Source organism: Etheostoma spectabile, chromosome 12 (genome assembly GCF_008692095.1).
Source record: "Etheostoma spectabile isolate EspeVRDwgs_2016 chromosome 12, UIUC_Espe_1.0, whole genome shotgun sequence".
NCBI lineage: Eukaryota > Metazoa > Chordata > Actinopteri > Perciformes > Percidae > Etheostoma > Etheostoma spectabile.
Window position 1 is genome coordinate 10,650,382 of NC_045744.1, and position 20,390 is coordinate 10,670,771.

The window sequence follows — 20,390 nt, forward strand, 5'->3', positions numbered from 1 at the left end:
GTAGTAGCACAAGGTGCTTTCAAGATGACGTTTTCTCCTCTCTTCAGCCAAATAGCAGACAGTGTTTGTGAAACAAGCAGTGATGTTGCAGAAAACAGAGAAAGGGGAGCAGGTTGTATGTTTTATCCCTGTGAATTATTCCTCAGGCGCAGGACTAATTCAATGCAGCTGACTAACCATCTGTGAATTACGCATGATAAAGCTTTTGTCTCTGCATTTATTTATTTTACAGTGCTTTATATTTAAAAAATAAAAATCACTAAGTGACTCAGTTTTCTCTGGGGTTTGGGTAAGGAGATGGGGCTGCCATTCAAAGGTGTTAACAATGCTGGAAGCAACGCAGCACCAACCCCACTTCCTTATGCACACAGATGTATACGGAAACAAAAGAAATGTGTCATTTCAACACATTCTCAAATGACTGGCTTACTCTGTGCCAACATTGTCCACCTCCTCTGCCTCTGCCAACCACCCAGCCAAATCCTTCCTTTTCTCAGATGCATGAATACATACATGCAAACCAACACCATATAAAGACTGAAAGCTTGTTTGTTGAGATGAAGGGGGAAATGTTTGTCTTATTACATAACTTTAGCATGAATTGATTGTTGCATAAGTGGCACTTCAATTGGGGGATTAAAATCATTGAGTTATTTATTGAGTTATACATGTGTGACAGATTCCTCAGAACTAATCTGAAAGGCAAACCAAATGGTCTGTGTCTTCACAGCTGCAGAGCTTGACCTGTTTCTTTCTTTGGATTGTTGCTGAACCATCAACCATGGGACTTAGGAATAATACAGTACAATATTTTTCACTTAAAGGTTGTGTAAGCCTGTCTTCTTTGTCTGTCATTTGATTGCTCTGTGATTTAGTTTGTTATTTTTCTCTTAAGTTTTATGTTTCTTTTGAGACAGGAGGTCGGTTTCCTGATGGATGGATAAAACACAAAATATAACATGGCTGCTACTACACGCCTCCTCAAAGCACCAAGCTGCTGATCACAGTTACCCACTTGAAATAGTCAGTAAAATTGTGATCCTTCTATTCTGGTAAGTTTCAAATTACACAAAAAAATGAAAGGCTAGAATTTCTTGAAGTTCAGCGACAGCACATGTGAGCCAGTTTCAGCGGCATGTCCTTCTAGCCATTTGAAATGTAATTTTATGAGCTGGAGACAGAGTAAAGTAGGCATGGGAATCAAACAGCTCATTGCAGTTTGATATTTCATTTAGGCAGCAGAAACTGGAGGAAAACTGCCATGTCACATACACAGACCTCACCGGGCAAGTAAGGACATTAAGCCGTGAAAAGACTACAAACACATTTTGTATTTAGAAAAGAGCATGATGAAGGAATAAATAGCATATTCATTAAAATAGTATGATCAGTCTATAAAAACCTGTCTTTAAAAACTACCGCTAAATAATTCTAAGTAGAAACATTTACGTTTTATGTACTGTTAACACAGCACGGCTACACTTCAAAGATTGTTCAGTATCCTTCAGCACCCCAGATAGCCATATTCAGAAGCTTTTAATGGCAAGTGAATGCATTCACTCTTAAGAGCTGGTTTGGGAAATGTGTGTTGACATTTATGAAAGCTATAAAAATGCTATTAGAAAACACTTTTAACTTCTAAAATCCATCATTATCAGAAAAGCTGCCCCTGATCTTTCCTTATCATCTTTTTTCATTAAGATGGTTTTCTGGGGAGCCACTCACAGAAAGAACTAAATTTTTGGTAACTGTCTGGAACTGTTTTAAAAGAAGTTTCTAGGTCGCGATTCTTTTAAATTGTCAGTGTAGTTCTTATCAACTCGGGGCTTGCATCTCAACTCCTAGTCTGTTGTTTTTGCTTGTGGGTCATCGTAACCTCCACTGCCTTTTTTGTCTTGGATGCAAAAGTGTCCTTTTTTAAAAGTCTTGGTGTTGTTCCAACTGTTTATTACTATTTATAGAGAATTAAATCACATATAAAAGGAGGAAGAAGGCACTCTCTCTGAGAGCAGTTTAATGGAAAACTAAAACTGTTCTTTATCTTGAGAGAAATTTTCAGACTGCCTCTAGTTTCCAAATATCACATATTAATTGCTCAAATGACCTGGGGTTCAGATCGTAAAGTATTAGTAAGTCTAACTTGTCAGCACAAACATGCCAACATCCAAACGTTAAAATGAAACTGTTCCCAAGCCCTTGATTGACACAAGTTTGATCAAACAGAACATGGCAGCTAAACCACTTCACAAAAAAATTATGTCCCATCCTTCTCACATTTTCTGTGATACATTTTGTCAGAGGTGCTGATCCTTTTCACATCAAAGTCCCCTGCAAGTCCCTGGCTTTCTGGCATTATCAGCACATGCTCCAAACATGACTGGATTACCTAAAATTCAGCTCTGGGAGGTTTATCCTGAGAAGGTAGTGAAATCCCAGAATATAGCCATAAAGTAACACATCCAGTACATCAAAAGGTATACTCTACATTAAACTCTGATCTGTGCATTTTTTATTTTTTTAAACATATGCATTTCTTCTGACATCTACCAGTAGTACATCATTGCTTACAAAGCTAAATTGATATGCCTCTTAATAAAAATAGTTTGTTTTCAGGGATTGTTTATGCATCTAATTATGTCATTTGAACTACTCCAGGAAGGGTAAGCTGTCGCATTAAGCTGCATTTCAAATAAATGTTAAAGTGTATAAATCAAACTGTGCTGAATATCTTTGTTTTGTCATCTTTTCCCTGAAAAGAAATGTTGAAGCGCACTCATGGCTTCTATAACGGGAACTGCAGAAGGGGAGTAAGGAAAGAGGTTCAACATTTTTCTGTGTCTAGCACATCTGTGGCTTGTGCAGAAATGTTACTGACAATTTGCTCAGAATGTAACGTCTTCTTGTAGTTTAATATACATCTTGGAGGCATAACTAACATTTTTGTCATCTTTGAATCTGACAGAAAAAGTGCTCATTTGTATTAGAGCCAAGAAGACGAGGCAGAATAGTGCAAGGAAACTGCCAGAGTACAGTATGAAAAATCTGTTTTCTCATAGGGACTGCACGCCTCTGAGTCATGCTCGTCTTTAAAGAAAGACATTTCTTAGGGTGTCTGAGAATGTGGAGCACCGGCACGGACCATCCAACCTCACAAGCTCAGGTCAACCTCCACTGAGCCAATCAACAAAAAACATGTGGGGTTAGTCTAAATGCTTTGGCTGCTTGCCCGGCCAACCAGCTGCTGCCATCCTTTGCAGGGACATATAGTTCTGTACAGTGGCAATGATGCCTTTGTCCTAAACCCATGCTGCATAGAGAGTGCAGGGATATATTCGTTGGAAAGTTATTAGCAAATAAGCAAAATAAACAAAAGTTTAAAAAACTAAATTCTAAATCCTCAAAAGAAAAATATATTTTCTGTACCAGACCACACTGTTTTTTTTCATGCAGTTTGTCTTCAGGATGGAGCAAGTGTGCAGCTGGGTCAGCAGGGAAATTCACTTCTCTGCTTTTGGATGTTTAAATTTCTCCCAGTGGCTTTTGCAACTCACTTGTCGTTCAAACAAGGAGGGGGGAAACATATGAGAAATCCTTTTCATCATTGATTGAGTTGATCTTAAATGTTTTTGTAATGAGACAGAAAAGCTATTGGGCTTACTAGGCAATATATTTTTAAGGTGGTTGTACACTCAATTGGAAGCGGTCTAGATGTAAATAGTTGGTTTGAATGATAAAGAAAGAGAAAGCTACTGACAAAAACTGACATGCTCCCTTGGCTATTTTGCCTTCACGTTTGGAATGATTCCTGACTTCAGCTCTATAGTTTCCCATCCACATAATGCTGCAGTTCTTGATATTAATACACTGTTTTTAAAAGGCCAAGAAACCATGGGAACAATCTGATGCTAATGTATAACCCTCATTTTCTTTTTTTGTCAAGTCATGAATATATGGAGCAAGCAGAACAAAGAACACTGCCAGTAAAGCCAGCTGACAACATGTAAAAAGAAACAGCTAAATTTCACACACATTCTTATCAGTGTAATCATACTCTTGCTGTTTCAAGTTTCCCAAAAGGCAGATATTATAATAATAAGTCACCTGCAAAGTCATAGCTTCATGTTATTACTTCTGTGCTTATCTGTATACTAAACTTATACCTAAACACATCTTTGAAAATATGTCAAAACCTTTTTACTCACCCAATATGGGTTTATTCTATCATCCATAGTATTTAGCAAATTAAGCAAATACTCAAAAAATCATTCAGGTATAGAATATGTTAATAACTGACGGCTCCATTATAAATGATCAGTGTCAAAGTAAAAAGATTGGTCTCAAATGAACTGTGCATGCAATACATATTGATTGCTGTACTCTAGCAATGTTCTCAAAGCCAAGTATACAACTATTTGTATAATGATCCATTATTTAACATATATTAGCGTACATGCATACATACTGAAATATCTCAACATCTAGGGATGTCTGTCAATTGCTTGCTTGTTTTGGCAGACCAATTGTCCAAAAGCCAAAGATATCCACTTTCCAATGATCTAAAACAGAGAGAAGTTAATAATTGGATGTTAGCAAGAATGAACATGGTAAATATTACCATTTTCACATTAGCATATTAACATTGCTTTTTGAGCGTGTTAGCATGTCGATATTAACATTAAGCTGAAAGCACTGCTGTGCTTAATTACAGCCTATGGATGTATTATTAAACTGGATAGGGAGCTGCCACTCAGCCATGCTGCCAATTTATTTTCAGTGGCCACATGTGGTGTTGCAAGAAAAAATACCCCTGTGGCCCAAACACAGTTTCCCCATTGACCGCCGCTAAAAAAGACTGTGAGCTCCACAAAAATTCTGTATTTCTCAGTATGGCTGTGTCCAGAAGATTGTGATGTCCGGTGACTTTCCCGCACAGAAACTCAAGTGAAGATAATTACCTCTTCTGAAGAGTCATAATCGTGTCTTTTTTTAAATTATTATTATTAAGAAATTAATTAAACAACTGCACAACACTTATTTTGGCCTCGTGATATGCCACAGATTGCCATGTAGGGAGTGATGTTTGATATTTTCTGAAGGACTTGGAAAAAAACAGCAGTCTGTGACTTGGTGACCTGGATCAGGGAACGTTTCTGTTCTGATGTGTTGCAGAGGCAATTTCCTGTGGCAAAATAGAGACTGAGCAACCTTAAAACATATACCAATTCACAAAAAATACCTTGTTCAGTTTTGGGGCCAAATTTTAACACATCTTGGAGTAGGACGTCAGCAGACAATTTGAGGTTACGGAACACGTTTGTGAGATTTCTGTTTTTTGTCTAATCCGGGGTTTGATGATATTTATGTCTCATAAAATGTCAATCGTAGAGTTTGGCCTAAATAATTATTTTCCCTGTGAGGGAAAAGAGGAAAGAACTATGGCTGGCACGACCATTACACTTGACATGGTTTACTGAATTTTATAAATTAACTAACAGGAAGGAGCATGGTGTACATACACGACATAGGTTTATTGTCTTACTTGCTTCTGCCCTGAGGTTGTGTAGCCATTACAGACATGGGTGGATCTGAACATCCTCAGTTGTCTAATGGGGGGATTATTTTCTAGAAGAGAATTGAAAGTGAAAAGACAGCAGCTTTTCTCGGTTGAATTCATAGGAAGGGAGCAGGTTTTATTTGGGTTTCAGAGTCAGTCGGCTGGAATATGCAAGCCCAGTGAGAGAGAAAGAGTTAGAGAAGACTTACCTAATACAATTGTTATTCCTCTCAGTAAAGATTGTTTGATTTAAGAATTTGCTGATTTTGAAAGGTTGTGAGGGTCTTGGCATAAAATTGCATGTATGCCCCCAGCTGGACAACATGTCAGAGGCATGACGCACAGTGCAAGGTGAGGATACGTACTCGTATTAAGAACTATTTAATTATCAAGCAAATTCAAAGCAAACTTTTAAAATGTTGCAAAAAGAGATTTAGCGTGTTTCCACCAACTGTTTGGGGCAGATAAACTAGGCCAATTTCAACATCCAGTGTGATCATTTGGATGGATGAACAACTAAAGGTTTGGATATAAGCTTGACAAGTAGCTTCACTGCACATTGTCTAAAAATCACAACATGAATAATTACAATGGAAGGGAGTATAGGTTACTGTCAGCCTATTGCCTCTTGTTCAGCAGTGAACACTGCAACTCTCTCCAACAGCCTTGTGCCTTGAGTGATGACCAGTGTATCAGACAGGCCAACAGAACCTGAGGATGTGTTGCTGGGTAACGTTTTACTCAGAGCTGTGTCTTTCAAGCTTTCCTGTTTCTCCTCATGACACATTAGGAATAATTACAATATAATTGTTCAAATGCTTGCCCTGTTCTTCCTCTCAAACTTCACAGCTGTACTGAAGTCAGCTGGTGAGAGAAAATTAGCTAAAGGATGTGGGAAACGAGTATGTGGCCCTGAAGGTAACTACCAAGCCAAACATGGAAGATAGCATGTCTGGATAATGAGACCATATTATATCACATTACACAGCTTAAAAGCAAGCATATTCTGTCACATTCCATAAGGCTTTTATCCAAGTCATTTATAGCAGCCCACTGTTATATAAAAATTAAAATCAAGCAATTAATTTGTATCAGTTGAGTATTTTCATATACATAAGACAGAAGTCCCAAGTGTCATTTTTTATTGTCAAAAATGTGTAATTTTACTCACATTGTTGCTGCGCTGGATTACACCTATTTTTGTTTTAATTCAGGAATTGATACATCTTCATTCTGCACAAAGTAATTTATTTGAAAGCCCCAGTTACTAGCAAACCTCCACAACTACAAATATGAAGTAACACACATAAGCACATTTGCCAGTGACAGTCACAAACTAAAGGAAGAAGCATCTCCAAGGGGACAAAATGGAAAAAGAGGACTAAACAACTGTCGTCAATTAGTACCATTGATCCACCCTTACCTCTGTTAACAAATGCTGAGATTTTAGATCTTAACAAGCAATGGTCGATCCATTGAGTTTTGATGTGTGAAAAAGCTAATCCGGAAGGGATTCCCTGTTATGAAAAACAATGGAATATGTGTAACAAGTTTGGTAATCATTTGTAGAATATCACTATCATTGATCAATGATAGACAATACATTGAATAAGTATTTTTTATCAAGGGAAAGTAAGGGAATAAGAGTGGGACTTGACTATTATTTAAAAAACATACAAATACAATTCCTAAAATGTAAAGCTTAGAGCTCTATTCTCATTAAAAGTAACCATGGTTGTGAGTATTGCAGATGCTTAAAAAATGTCAGTTTAAGTCTTGTACTGTAGTGTTTGTGTGGATGCTGAGCCTGTGGTGTGTGCTGCCATGGGAGTCTTATACTGAGTGGACCCCCTGGGGAACTTGGTGTGCAATGGCTGGTGAAATGTTTGCCACACACATGCTGACCTAAATTTATTGACTGACTAACCTCTTACCCAGTCTCACTGTGGAGAAGTAGATCAACAATTTAAAGCGAGGTACATTCTTTAGAGCTTTACAGAGGGTTTTTTTGTGCAATCACTGCAAAGAAAAATTGCCCCAGTTGTAGCAGCCAGAAATGAGTGATTTGCTGCATGATAAACCATGCATGGAAAAATAAGATGTTGTGTGGTTTGGAAATTTTAAACCATTTGTAACCATCTTTAAATGTGCACTTTGTACATTGGCGTCAGTGCATGTCATTTAAGGTAGAAATACAGGTTTTATATTATTCCTCCACAAGGGAAATATGTGGACAGGACAGCTCCCAATGACAAGAACATGCAAAGCATTATTGCACTTATTTAGCCTGTCATCAAAAACGTTATTGGTCATTAGGTTATGCTGATGATACACAAGAGTAAGCCTTTAACAAGCAGAAGGATCGCTTCAGATGTTTGGTGCTTTCTCACATATGATAAAAAACAATTCGCAATTCCATGTCTGATGATTTCCCAGGTCTTTGTTTATTCATTGATTTAGTTCAGTTTTATGTTTACCTCCGAATGACAAGGTAATGTTGCACAGACTCACCTCTGATTTTAAATAAAGCATCAAGCTGTAACCCCAACAAGCAACCCTGCAGCAGCTCCACTCCTCTCTCTGAATCTGATACACACCTTGGCGCTGATATGTCTCGGACTGTATTAATCCTGATAAGAGAATCAACAATGTTTTTTCATAGAAACAGTGATCCTGAATTCAAACTCTGTTTACTTTTCTGTGCTGACAGCATGTCGCCTCAGTGACATTGAACTCAAACACAGAGGTAGCATTCATCTCTTACTACTGTCAACATCTTGTCTTGCCTAAGGCTTGACAGAAAACACATCTCATGATAGTGACAAAGTAGAGACAATGAATGACCTCAAACCACATCTAACAACTCTGATTCAACTTCAGTGATGTGCTTTTCTAGCAATCCGGAGAGCTGAATAAACGCACCAAATGAAATAGGACACAGAAAGGTTTAAAAATGCATAAACCTTTTAGACCACTTCACACATATTAATATTTATATATGCTCCACGAAATTGGAAGGAATTGCATCCCCTTACCTGAACAGGCCTTTGAAGTCTGTAAACCCTCAGGATTTTGTAAGAGAATTGTAACATGTGCTGCCGTCAAACTTACTCCGCTGTTCATTTTGAATGTACTACAAAAAAACTTTGAAATTACTCACAATATACACACATATGCAATCCCATAGCATAAAATGTTAAGCTCTGACACAGTCCAAGGAGGCAAATGAAAAAGATGCTGTTGTTAGTCCCAATGGTCATATACTGACTGTGGCCAAAGTGAGACTTATGAAAACACACCGATTAGGTTGTAGTTGGCACAACAGCGGGCTGTAGCTTCATATCAAATGGTTGTTTTTCAGACTTCACCATTTTATTTAACACCTGCTTGTGTGATGTTAAAGCTGTCTTCTATTCTTAGTCTGACTTATTCTGTGATTTAAAATTTTGTATTTATTCGCTTAGACTTTAAGACACTCAACTCCATTGTCTCAGGACACAAGTGACCTTGTTGTAAAACATGCAGGATCTTGAGAGTTAAAAAATATGCAAATCAGAGTTTTGGTAAAGCTACGCTATTGTAGAGTATGAATATGTGGAACTGTCCAATAATACAGGGATCTTCAACAGGGGGTTCAGGACACCTAGGCGGTCATCAGAGTCAATGCAGAGGGGCCTCCAAAAAATGTTTTATTTAAAAAAGGTCTGCTTACTGCTGTTATTAGTTGAAAGGGTGTTGTTTTTCCGCTCACAGGTGCTAGGGGGGGAGCGAAACAACCACCATTAGACTTGAAAAAAGTAATATAACCATTCCAATGACTCCAAAGCTGTTCAGTTAAGGTGAATTAAGCTAAAAAAACTGCATAGTTCCCCTTTAAAGTTGGAAGTCCCCAGAGAAGAAGTTGGTTATTTCATGATGCAGATTAGAACCCAAATTGATACGTAAGCAACTAAAATTGCTGAACATTGTGTCAAATTGGTTGTTATTACTGTGACTTATAAAGTGTCCGGTTTATTTCCATCATATTGTTAATACTGTCAGAAACATTAGGTGACGTTGTTGTTCAGTAGGTAGCTCAGAGATTATTGGCTGATGAAATTACTGATTTAACAAGGGGGGGGGGGGTATGTTAACACTGAATTTTAAACATTGTATTTTGCACCTGAATTTGGTACATTGTTTTTTTATAAAAAATTATGTTAGAAAATTTGAAGGGTAAAAATTAGAGGCAAACAATTCAGATACATCATTTTAATAACCTCATGCTTGTAATGCATCGCTGCCAAAATCTAAAGACTCTAACGCTCTCTTGCATGATTAAGTGTCTATTAAAAATATTCCACACAGATTCCTGTGTGATTCCTGTGTTTCTTTCATATATGACAAGTCGATCACAGCTAGCTAAACCGATCAACTCTACCTCAGTGGCTCTGTAACAAAATTCATTGATGCAAAAGTCTATTATCTTCAGCTGAAACAGCTGAAAGTCCCCAGACACTGCATTCAGTGTAAGGCGTAGTTTTGTGACGGGCATCTAAAAAAAAATCTGGTGCGAGTGAATAAAGAAATTGAGGTTTCTAGTGACGGTAGTTTGGAATTTTAAAAATGGCGGGTTTGTGCAGGCTGTCACGTCTTGAACTAGGGTCTGTTCTCTCTTCCCAATCAGGGGCCTGCAACTTAAATTTCAAATTTAGAGCTTTTCACACCAAGCGAATCAAACCACCAGGCATGCCCAACTAATACTGAGCACCAGCAGAGCTAAGGGTGAATTACTGCAGTAGGAGGTCTAGGCACACAGTAGGGTGTGTGTGTGTAAATGTGTGTGTGTGTGTGTGTGTGTGTGTGTGTGTGTGTGTGTGTGTGTGTGTGCAGTGCAGTGGACTAAATTACTTTTGGAGGACAGATAGCATCTATACGTTTGTCTGTCCCTGCATCTCTGTTACTGTCTGTCTGCCTCCATCCATCTACGTCAAAGCTTTGACAGCAGTAGTGACCTATCCTACTACTGTGTGACCATGCAATACAACGCAATCTAGTATATCAGCAAAAGTAAGCTTACACAACCATTTTCTCTCGCAGCAATTTGCTGAGCACCCTGCCGGTGTATGTGTGGCGGGTTAGCGGACAATGCTACTGAACCTGAGCCTATTACAGAGATAACAGCTGTGTTAAATGAAAAATCCAGTCTTGAACAAGAGACCCAGAATCCTTACGCTCAGTGCATTAAAGGAGATATTTTCATGTGTTAATTTATAAACTGAATGCTGCAATTTACTTTTCTGAGTGTGTCAACAAACATCATCAGTCTTATGATAATACACAAGTTACATAATGTGACACTGCTGGTGTGGTGGAGAGGTGTGAAATTTGGTTCTCAGCATTTAGAAAAACAGCTGATACAGACTGGGTTTAGAATTGCTCAGTCTTTTAAACCAGCGGACAAAAACCATCCCTTCAGCTTACAATTGACAAAACAACAACCCAGCAAGTTTAAAAATGTTACTATTGTTGAGAACGACAGTGACTTGGTGTAAAGCTGATTACAGTAAAAGAGAAACAGCTGCACACTTACTCCAAAACAGAGTCAGTAATCCAAACAACATATTTACTATAGGCTATTTGAATACACAAGAATCAGATCTTCATCATGGCCTTAGTCACAACCAATAGGCTGTAGCATGAATGATTTATGACCCTTTATAGGGAGGCTCAAGTCCTCCTAAATTTCATCTCAGCCTCCCTAAAAATTATAATAATAAAAAAACATTTGTTTTTAAATCAATTTTAGTGCTTTGAATTAGAGTTTGTGAACTTGTCTGTTAGTAACAGAGGACACACAATCACAGGTTCAAAGGGATTGAAACAGGTTTATATCCTGTGTGGCTGTCACTGATGCTGTGCACCTGTAACCCAGTCAAGGAAAGGGTTAACAGAAACCTTGTTTTGGCCAATCGGAGGTGTCTGTGTCAGACTCCCGCCTTTGGCTGAGTTGCCATCTAAACTGTGAGTGGGAGAGCAGGAGACGGTTTGTGAAGTGTAATGTTGGTAGTCACCAGAGAAGAAGTTGGTAATTTCATGGTGCAGACTAGAACCCAAATATAAACGTAAGCAACTAAAATTGCTGAATGTTACAACATTGTGTCAAATTAGTCGTTTTTACTGAGACTGGTTTAATAAAAACGTTAGCTGACGTTGTTCAGTAGCTGGCTCAGAGATTAACGGCAAATTAAATTACTGATTTAGCGGAGGGAGTTATCACTTTTGCAAGGCACTGTATCCGTGTCACATTCTCATTAGTGGCTGAGCCCCCCTAAAGGTCTGATCCTTGAATCGCCCCTGGGCTGCAGGCTGATGACCTGTGTGGTTATAGTAGCCATACATTTTAACTGAGCGTGAGCAGACTGAGATTTTAAGCCTTGCGGTCTTCTTCAAATCAACTGGTTTTAGAAGTCCCAATGTCAAGGTATAAACAGTGGGAGGATCGGGCTTTTGCAGTTGCTTCCCCGAGACCCTGGAGCAAGTTACCCCCTGACATTTTTCACTATTACAGATTTAGCTCTTTTCAGATTAAACTCAAAACCTGTTTATTTAGAATGGCTTTTAGTACATAGTAGTGGTGTAACAATTCCCCTCTCCTCCTCCTGTTTCTATGTAGGCTAACCTTTTCTGATTTGACTGTTTTCTTGGTTTCATTATTTTTATTGTTATGTTTTTTTTATTCTTGGTTCTTGATGCAAAGCACTTTGGAAACCTCCTGGTTGCTTCGAAGTTCTACATCAATAAATGCTTATTGACTGATTAACCGACAAAATAACCAAGGAAAGTGTGTTTTGGTTTAAGCTGTTAACTGACATGTGATGGATTGCTTCTTTTTTATGATTGAATTATCCTTTCTGTCTTTGATTGTGGACCATTATCCTATTCATTAGTCATTATTCTGACCATTATTACCAATCATTGTAAACACATCACATTTCAATGATGTGTAAACAAAATGATTTTTAATTTGTCCTGAAGCAGCTGTTGCAGTCACACTAGCTGACTATAACTAAGATTCCCTCTCACAACTACTCTACATCAGAGCAGATGGGGATTCAAAAGATCAATTTAACATGCAAAATCATCTACAGTGCACTTACGAATCACGTTACGATTGGTTTGCAGTGTGTTTGCCTATAAGGCTTCCTTTATGACCAGACCTTGCATTTTCACCACAAATAATATTGTACTTACTTTTACAGCCAGCACATGCGTTGTGCGAATTTTACAAAATCAAATCTGTTGTGCGTGCAAGCCAATTTTTATAATTTTAGAAAAAAACTTTTTACATGACAGCTAAATATCTCACTGGTTGTGTTGTACTTCACTCCGTTGATGTACTCAGGGCAGGGTCTCTCTACAATCCTCCCGGTGCTGCTCCGCGGCCAGCAGGTTCCAATCTCATCGGTGGTGGCATTGCAATATAAACCTTGGGGGAAGTAGAGCAACAAAGACGGACGCTTCACTGTACGGTATCCAATACGTAACACCTCTTATTATGAAGAAAATAGAAAGCAATGCCATCTTACCATCAGTGCCCAGCAATGACAATGGAGCGTTCTCCAAAAAAGTGTCTTGGAGAGCATCTATCAAACTACAATTAAGGTCCCCGAGCTCCCCAAATATGATCGGATAAAGGGTAGCGTCCATGGTGCGAGCCGCTTTAAATAATGGAAGGTTAGTTCCAAGAACAAGAGAAGATGGACACACTGAGCCCAGCGGTGTTCGTGGGCTTGTGAATCGGAACAACAGTAATGACAAGAAGGGAGCCCAGTGCTCCAGCTGTGAGCCGCGTGCCGGGCCAATCAGAGCCGCGCAATCGCGCATCCATCAATGTTCAGCAGGAAACCGGTGAAATACAGCCGACCCACCAGGCTGACCAAATCTTAATCACTCTGTCTGACAAATCCCACCTGCCACTCACATGTCGTGTTATTTATGGAGGGAAAGGCGATGCTTTTAGTGAGTGAGTGAGTGAGTGAGTGAGTGAGTGAGTGAGTGAGTGAGTGAGTGAGTGTGCATAGCCGGGACCAGTTGAAGCCTAAGATATGAGAAAGAAATGAATCAGCTCCTGTGCAAACATATGATAAGCCACTACATTGCAATCATTTATCTTTTACAATATTTGCATTTTATCTTTCAGTTTCATGCATTAGCATGACACTGAGTTGTGGAAGTAGATCAAGCTACATGAGACCAGTTTTCACCAAAGTCAAATACAGAAGTGGTTTACTGTACGAAATAACATCCAGCACTTTCAAAGACCACATATTTGCGGTTAAAGTTACATAATGAATATGTCTGTGAAGATACTAAGTAAACCAAGTTATGGAATATCTGCAAGTTCTGAATCACAAACAAATGTTTAAAAGAGTTGATTCAAGCTTTTCTTCAATACATTGCCTTTGATTTAGCAGTGGTTTAGATTTCAAAACATGTATTGACTTTTTTGGACAGTAACATAAAGAAATCAATATTTTCATTGAGAAGCCCATATCATGGCTGATTAATATCTGCAATGTGTGTGATGTGCGTGTGTGCGCATGCGTGTGCTCGTGTGTGTGCATGTCCTATCCGTAAATGTGCCTATTTCCAGGTAATGTTTATGAACACGACATGCAGAAAAGTATCCTTTGGAATTCAATTCATATTTGACAAATCTACACCTCACAATTTACATCCAGTGCCATCACAGGAAGTCTTGTTCTATTAATGCGGCATAGCAGGAAATAGCGGTGTGGATGCCAGGGCGGTGGATGGAGGTGTTAACACATTCATCTGATGCTTGAGACTGGTGCTAGTATCCCACCACAAACCTGTAATTAATTCCATTTCAACCGTAGCTACAATATTTCCCTAACCTTAATCACATGTTTCAGTCGACTCATCTTAACCAGCATGACAAAAGTGTCATAAGCATTCAGAATCAGAATTGTCTTGTTATTATATTGATCTTCTTGTTTTCTAAAGCCAAAAGCTGACAAGCTGACTGTTTAATGTGACATGCAGATAATCATTGGACCTCAGACCAAAAGTGTGGCTCTGGCTTTGATGCAACAAGCCATCATAATGTAACTTGATGACAAAATACTGTGGGTTGTTGTCATTGCATTTTGAAATTACTCAGTCCTTAACCTCTGTTTGTAAGGTTAGATTAAGGCAAGCTGTGGTTGGCCATTGTTAAAATAATCATATTGACTTTCCTGGTTTTGTGACATTAAAAGATTCAAGATTAAAAATATTTTATGAATCCTGCAATGGGGAAATCCACACTGTTGAAGCAGCCAGGGATAAGGGAAAAAGGACATGACACTCTAGAGATAAACAAACAATAAATACATATAAGTAAAAAATAAATAAATAGGAAACAGCGTAACGTTATTTTCACATTTGCATTGGAGACAGGACAGCCATAATTTCCACAGCCACAAAAGTAAAGGAAAACTTAAATAAAACTAATTTTAAGCATTTTAACAATGACTTTCATCCGTCATCGTCCTCCATTCCTTTTCAATGGATAGTGCTCTTCAGTGACAATAGCTTAAGAAAAAAATAAGTCAGATAATTTGTGTTCACCTTTGAAATGATTGGCCTATTTGTGCAATATGAAAACAATCATCACCCCAATGAAAATTAGCATGCAGTAAGTAGGCCACTTCCAACACAAAGGTTGAGTGACCCTCCTCGCTAACAATGAACTGCTGTGTTCAGTTGAGTGCAGATTTAGCTGGGTATACAGTTTCTCAGGCATGATGCTTGTCAACGTAGCCAGACATTTTAATTTTTGTAGATAGAGAGATAACTTTATTGAAATTCAAGTATATGTATCAAGCTGACAAAAGAACATTTTGCTTATATTTTGTTAAAAAGACAAAAACAATATACTGTATATCTGTGTATATAAACATATATATATATTATATATATATATATATATATATATATATATACTAATACACTAATATATATATATATATACATGCCTCATAACTGAGTCTAATATCTCGGCTGTTTACCTGTAAGATTTGAGACATGACCTTTTCACTAGCGTGAGGCTTTCTCTCTGAGCTGTCTCTAAGCTTTCCACATACAGCACTCCCATCTCATTTCACCGCTGTGCTGTCAGATCACGTACTCAAAGATCTGTAACACACCAGGGCTAAGTCCAGCATCTAAACTCTTGACTTGACCATGTGATGAAAAATATTATAATTGCACTCGCTTTTAAAAGTCCCAATGCAGCTCCTCTGAATTACTACAGCTATGGGAGGAGAAACAAAAGTTGGTATCATGATTGTTTGAATCTGATTATTCAGATACTGGAAAAAACATATTCTTACATTAAAGGAATATTCTTATATTGTCTTTTTGAGCAGAATACAAACCGGTTTCATTCTTCACTTAAAGATAGTTGCTAAAAAGAATGGAATGTGTTTGTCTAAGTGGTAGTTTAAAAGTGTTGGTCTGGGAAGGGGGGCAAAATCTTTGGACTTTCTTCTTGACTTCTTGAAAAGTCTGCAACACCTTCCCCCCAATATCTTAAGATAATGTATTCAGGGCCAACATAAAACATGGTAAAAATGCATCAGCCACCAAGAATCAATGAATCAAAGGCTGAGTACCCGCCTTTCCTTTCCCACCTTCCCCACTAATATTTTAAATACAGTAAAACATGTCCAATAAATTACATATATCAAGCCAAACAAAAATCAAGGGAAAAAATGCATTTCAAAATCTTATACGCATTATTTAATTATCATGTCAATGATTGTTATCACATATGTGTTTTGAACCACAGACACTACAAATTTAAATTTGTGATAAATTTTATATAAAGGGTCACGGCAACATTTTTAAGGGGACTACTTTTTGCGTTACCTTGCAATACTTTTCTTCTTCCATTCCCGAGACATATTTCCACGTAGCTGCCCATCTGGATCAGCTCGTTGAGTTTTACTTTGAGCTGGGAATCCTGGTATACTGCTCAATGGGCAAATTCATATCTGTTCTATAATCAATATTGCTTAAATGAACGAAAAGGTAAAGTGCAATGTCAGAGGTGTGGCATGTGGTGATGAACCAACATGGAATTATCAGGTAATCTTCTGCTCCTCTTTGCTTAATGGAGATTTATAGAGGCTCCGCTGAAGTTTTGTTAATGGATTGTAGCTTGTATCAATTTTATTTCTATGGTTGTATCAAACCAGAAAAAACTAATGTGTTCTTTTTTAGACAGTAAACAAACACGTAGGCTTCAGATATGACCTGTTTAGACACCCTAAACCTAAATAAGAAACCGCACAATAGGCCGCGATAGACCCAGAATATGGGATAATAGACACTATAATACCAAAATTGGAATCATATCGGAGATCCTAATACATTATTGTTAAACACCATTTGAAATCAAATACAAGGCTATCAGATCCCAAATGTGTTAACATCATGCTAACAAATTGTAGACACCACGTTTGCCAACCTGGACATACAGCTTAATTAGACAGCAGGCTGCTATTAGAAGAATGTAATGCCATATTGTGCATAGCCTTAGTCAGACAAAACCCTGAGAGCTCAAAAGACAATACATTTATTTTGCTTTTATCTAAGTTTCACTTTCTTATTCGTAATGTGTGGCTCATTAGAAGAAAACTGCTGTAAACTAAGTCAAATCACAGTAGGTCACAGCAGGTCACATCTGGTTGTTCACATGTCTCTCACAGCACATATGCAGACACCAGACCATGATTTAAATCTGATGTGATAAAATTGATTTGTCCCACAGATTCTCTGGTCTGTCGGTTCAAGCTACATCATGCAAACCTCTGACACCACACATTATCTTTTTTATACATTTAAGAAAGAGGCTATTGATTATAGCCTATAAGAGACAGTATTTAGGCAAAATTCCCAGCTCAATTAAAATTCAACAAGCTGATTCACTGTGCTGGGCAGCTGAGTGGAAATAGAGACAGGGCTCTGAAGGAATGGAAGAAGAAAAGTATTGCGAGGTAACGCAAAACTTATTGTGAGGAAATGCAAAAAATATTGCAAGGGAACACAAAACCCATTGCGAGGTAACACAAAAGTCCCCTCAAAAAATCTCACTGTGATCCTTTCAGGGCTCCAAACTTTGTTACTAACTTAATTTGCACATAAAAAGAGTCTCGTACTGACTAATCTGATATACAACATCCTACATAATAATAATGTATATTTGTTTTGAGCTCAAAATTGCAATCTAGTCTAATTATTGCTCAAGGTCAGGGAATCCTAAATAACAATAATGAGGAACTGCTTAAATTCTTTGTCATTATGTGTGTTGTCTATGAATTTCAGCTCAATAAAAATGTTTATCTTCAGGATTAAGGGAATAACAAGTTACTTTTACCCTTTGCATACATTGCATTTCATGCTTTTAATCACCTTTACTCTTTGTTTGAGCATTCACTATGAGGGACATTTTTGAGGGACATCTATAAACATCGATGTGGGAGCCTGTTTCTCGTGTATCTCGAGACCCAAAGGCATTCAAGGCTAATCCCACATATCTCAATTTCACCATGGATTGTGTGCAGATTTTAAAAAAAAAAGTGTTTTTATTTTATTTTTATTTTATTTTATGTGGGATTTCTCTAGCGATTCTGAGCCTTGGGGTGCTTGATTAATTAGATAATGCAAGTGCAGGCTGCAGATAAGAAGCAGATTTCATCTATGTGGGGATGACTAATCATCACAGAGATGCGACTTGTGATTATTATTCGAATAACAAATCACAAAAATCACTAGAAATGAATGGGACATTCCTGTTGTTTTCTGTTTTGTTGTCAGTGGCATGTTGAAACCCCTTTAAAGGAAATCCTTTACCCATTGAGTCTAGTGGACCTAATTTTAATGAATGTCATTTCTGCAAGTGAGCCTTTTTCCACAATAAAAAAGGCACTTTTTCTTTTTTGGGTGGCAAAGGCAGAGCAAAGCTCCAAAGAAGGAGAGAGTGCAAAGGTAAGACATGGAGAAACCCACCTATGAGCCTCTTAAAAATCTACAGAACAAAAGGCTAAGTGAGACACTACATTACCTTTGGCTAAATACAACCAAAGGTCACATTGAAAACAAAGGAAATACCAGTTGAACATCATACAGCACAGTGTCAGGATTTTGAAAAGCTTTAACTCCCCACAGTAAAGAAGGGCGAAATGATCTCATGAGTCAGCCAAAGAAGCTTGGCATGACTGAAGGGTTTAGTATAAGCTACTTAATGTACTCAATGAAATGACAGCTGCCGAAGAAACATCCTCTTGCCCAATGGTACAGGCCTCAAGGTGACGTAATGAAAGAGCTGTTTGAGTGTGGCACAGCAGTCACAGACTGAACCCTTCTCAGGTGGCACAAGTGATAAGCCCTGCTCATTGAAGCATGTCGTTTGACTCCTAGTTCATTTGGCAGTGGATGTGAGCAGTTGAGTCCAGTCTATGCCCTGCTGCTGCCAGACGTAATCTACTCCTCTGAGTCATTGTGCGAGAAAACGCTAGGATGACATTTTGAACACATGCCTCATAGAGGAAAGCCTTTGACCACTTTCTCTCTCTGAACTGAATGGCACTGCCTACAAACAGCAGTGGTTAAACCCTCCCGTTCATTGCACGTTTTAGAAACACCTTCATGTTAAAAGACTGTAAATGACCTCTGGGGGCTGCAATTAATATGGTAAACTAAATGAACTGTTGTCACTGGTATCTTTGCAAATATCTGCCCACATCACAGTGCAACCTCTGCTTCCACGCTCAGCAAAGACGGATGCAGTGTGTTATCATTGTCCCTGTATTAAGAAGGGTGAACGGAAATCCCATAGCTTCTAATCATTGTTTGCCAGAGCAGATCATTATAGTGGGCTGAGCTCAAATAGAGACGCTGAAAACCCTGCTGTTGCACATCAGATAAACATACAGCTTTGTACTATTGATGCTGGCTTTCTGTCTTGCTTATTACTTTGAATTCCCCCCTGGCCACGCTGTGAGAAGCAACACAACTTTAAATGCTTGTTATATCTTGAATCTTGTTATAGTACATACAGTACATAACATTTATATACACAGTATATATCTATGTATGTATATATATATATATATATATATATATATATATATATATATATATATATATATATATATATATAAGGACTAGGTGGAGGGATTATATCTTATATCTCTAACCTGGCCTGGGAACAATTTAGGATCCCCAGTTGGAGTTGGTTAATGTGGCTTGGGAAAAGGAAGTTTGGGGTCCCCTACTGGAGCCGCTGCCCCGCAACTGTATATGTATATGTTGACCACCTGGAATGTACAAGAAAAAATGTGTCTTTGCATAATTTATTGGGTCTTACCAAGTTGTTCTATACTGTAGATACTCTTGTGGTCTTGTGAAATTCTCCCATTGTGTTGAAAAGAAACCAGCCTGAGTATATAAACGGAGTAGGAAGATAAAAAAGAAAAGAAAGACATATGCTCAAGAGAATGAATTTAAGAAGGAAACAGTGTCTGGCGTATAGGAAGCAACTTCATCCTCCAACTGCAGATGAAGAGTGAATATTTGCCCGCTTCCCCAGGCTATATTCATGTGTGCATGCATACCCATATGAGTTTGTGTGTACGTATTTGCAGGTCTTTCTCTGCTGCTGTGAGGTTAATCCAAGTGGTTGTTCTTTGCAATGTGGAGCTCAAGTGGATGATCTGGAATGACTTTTAGTAGTTTGTGTTATTACCGCGACTCTTGGGGCTCTGAAGTGTGAGTTATTATGGTG

The 20,390-nt window shown here is 38.2% G+C and overlaps 1 protein-coding gene across 1 annotated transcript in view; it reads right to left on the reverse strand.

Moving 5' to 3' along the window:
• Positions 1-13,529, reverse strand: part of LOC116699502 (corticotropin-releasing factor receptor 2) — a 28,203-nt gene extending 14,674 nt beyond the window's left edge. Inside the window, exons 1-2 of the mRNA XM_032532124.1 lie at positions 13,123-13,529; positions 12,903-13,022 (exon numbers count right to left, since the gene is read on the reverse strand). Of these exons, the coding sequence (XP_032388015.1) occupies positions 12,903-13,022; positions 13,123-13,420 (418 nt within the window). The 5' untranslated portion in view covers positions 13,421-13,529. The remainder of the gene's footprint in view (positions 1-12,902; positions 13,023-13,122) is intronic.
• Between the last annotated feature and the right edge of the window lie 6,861 nt (positions 13,530-20,390).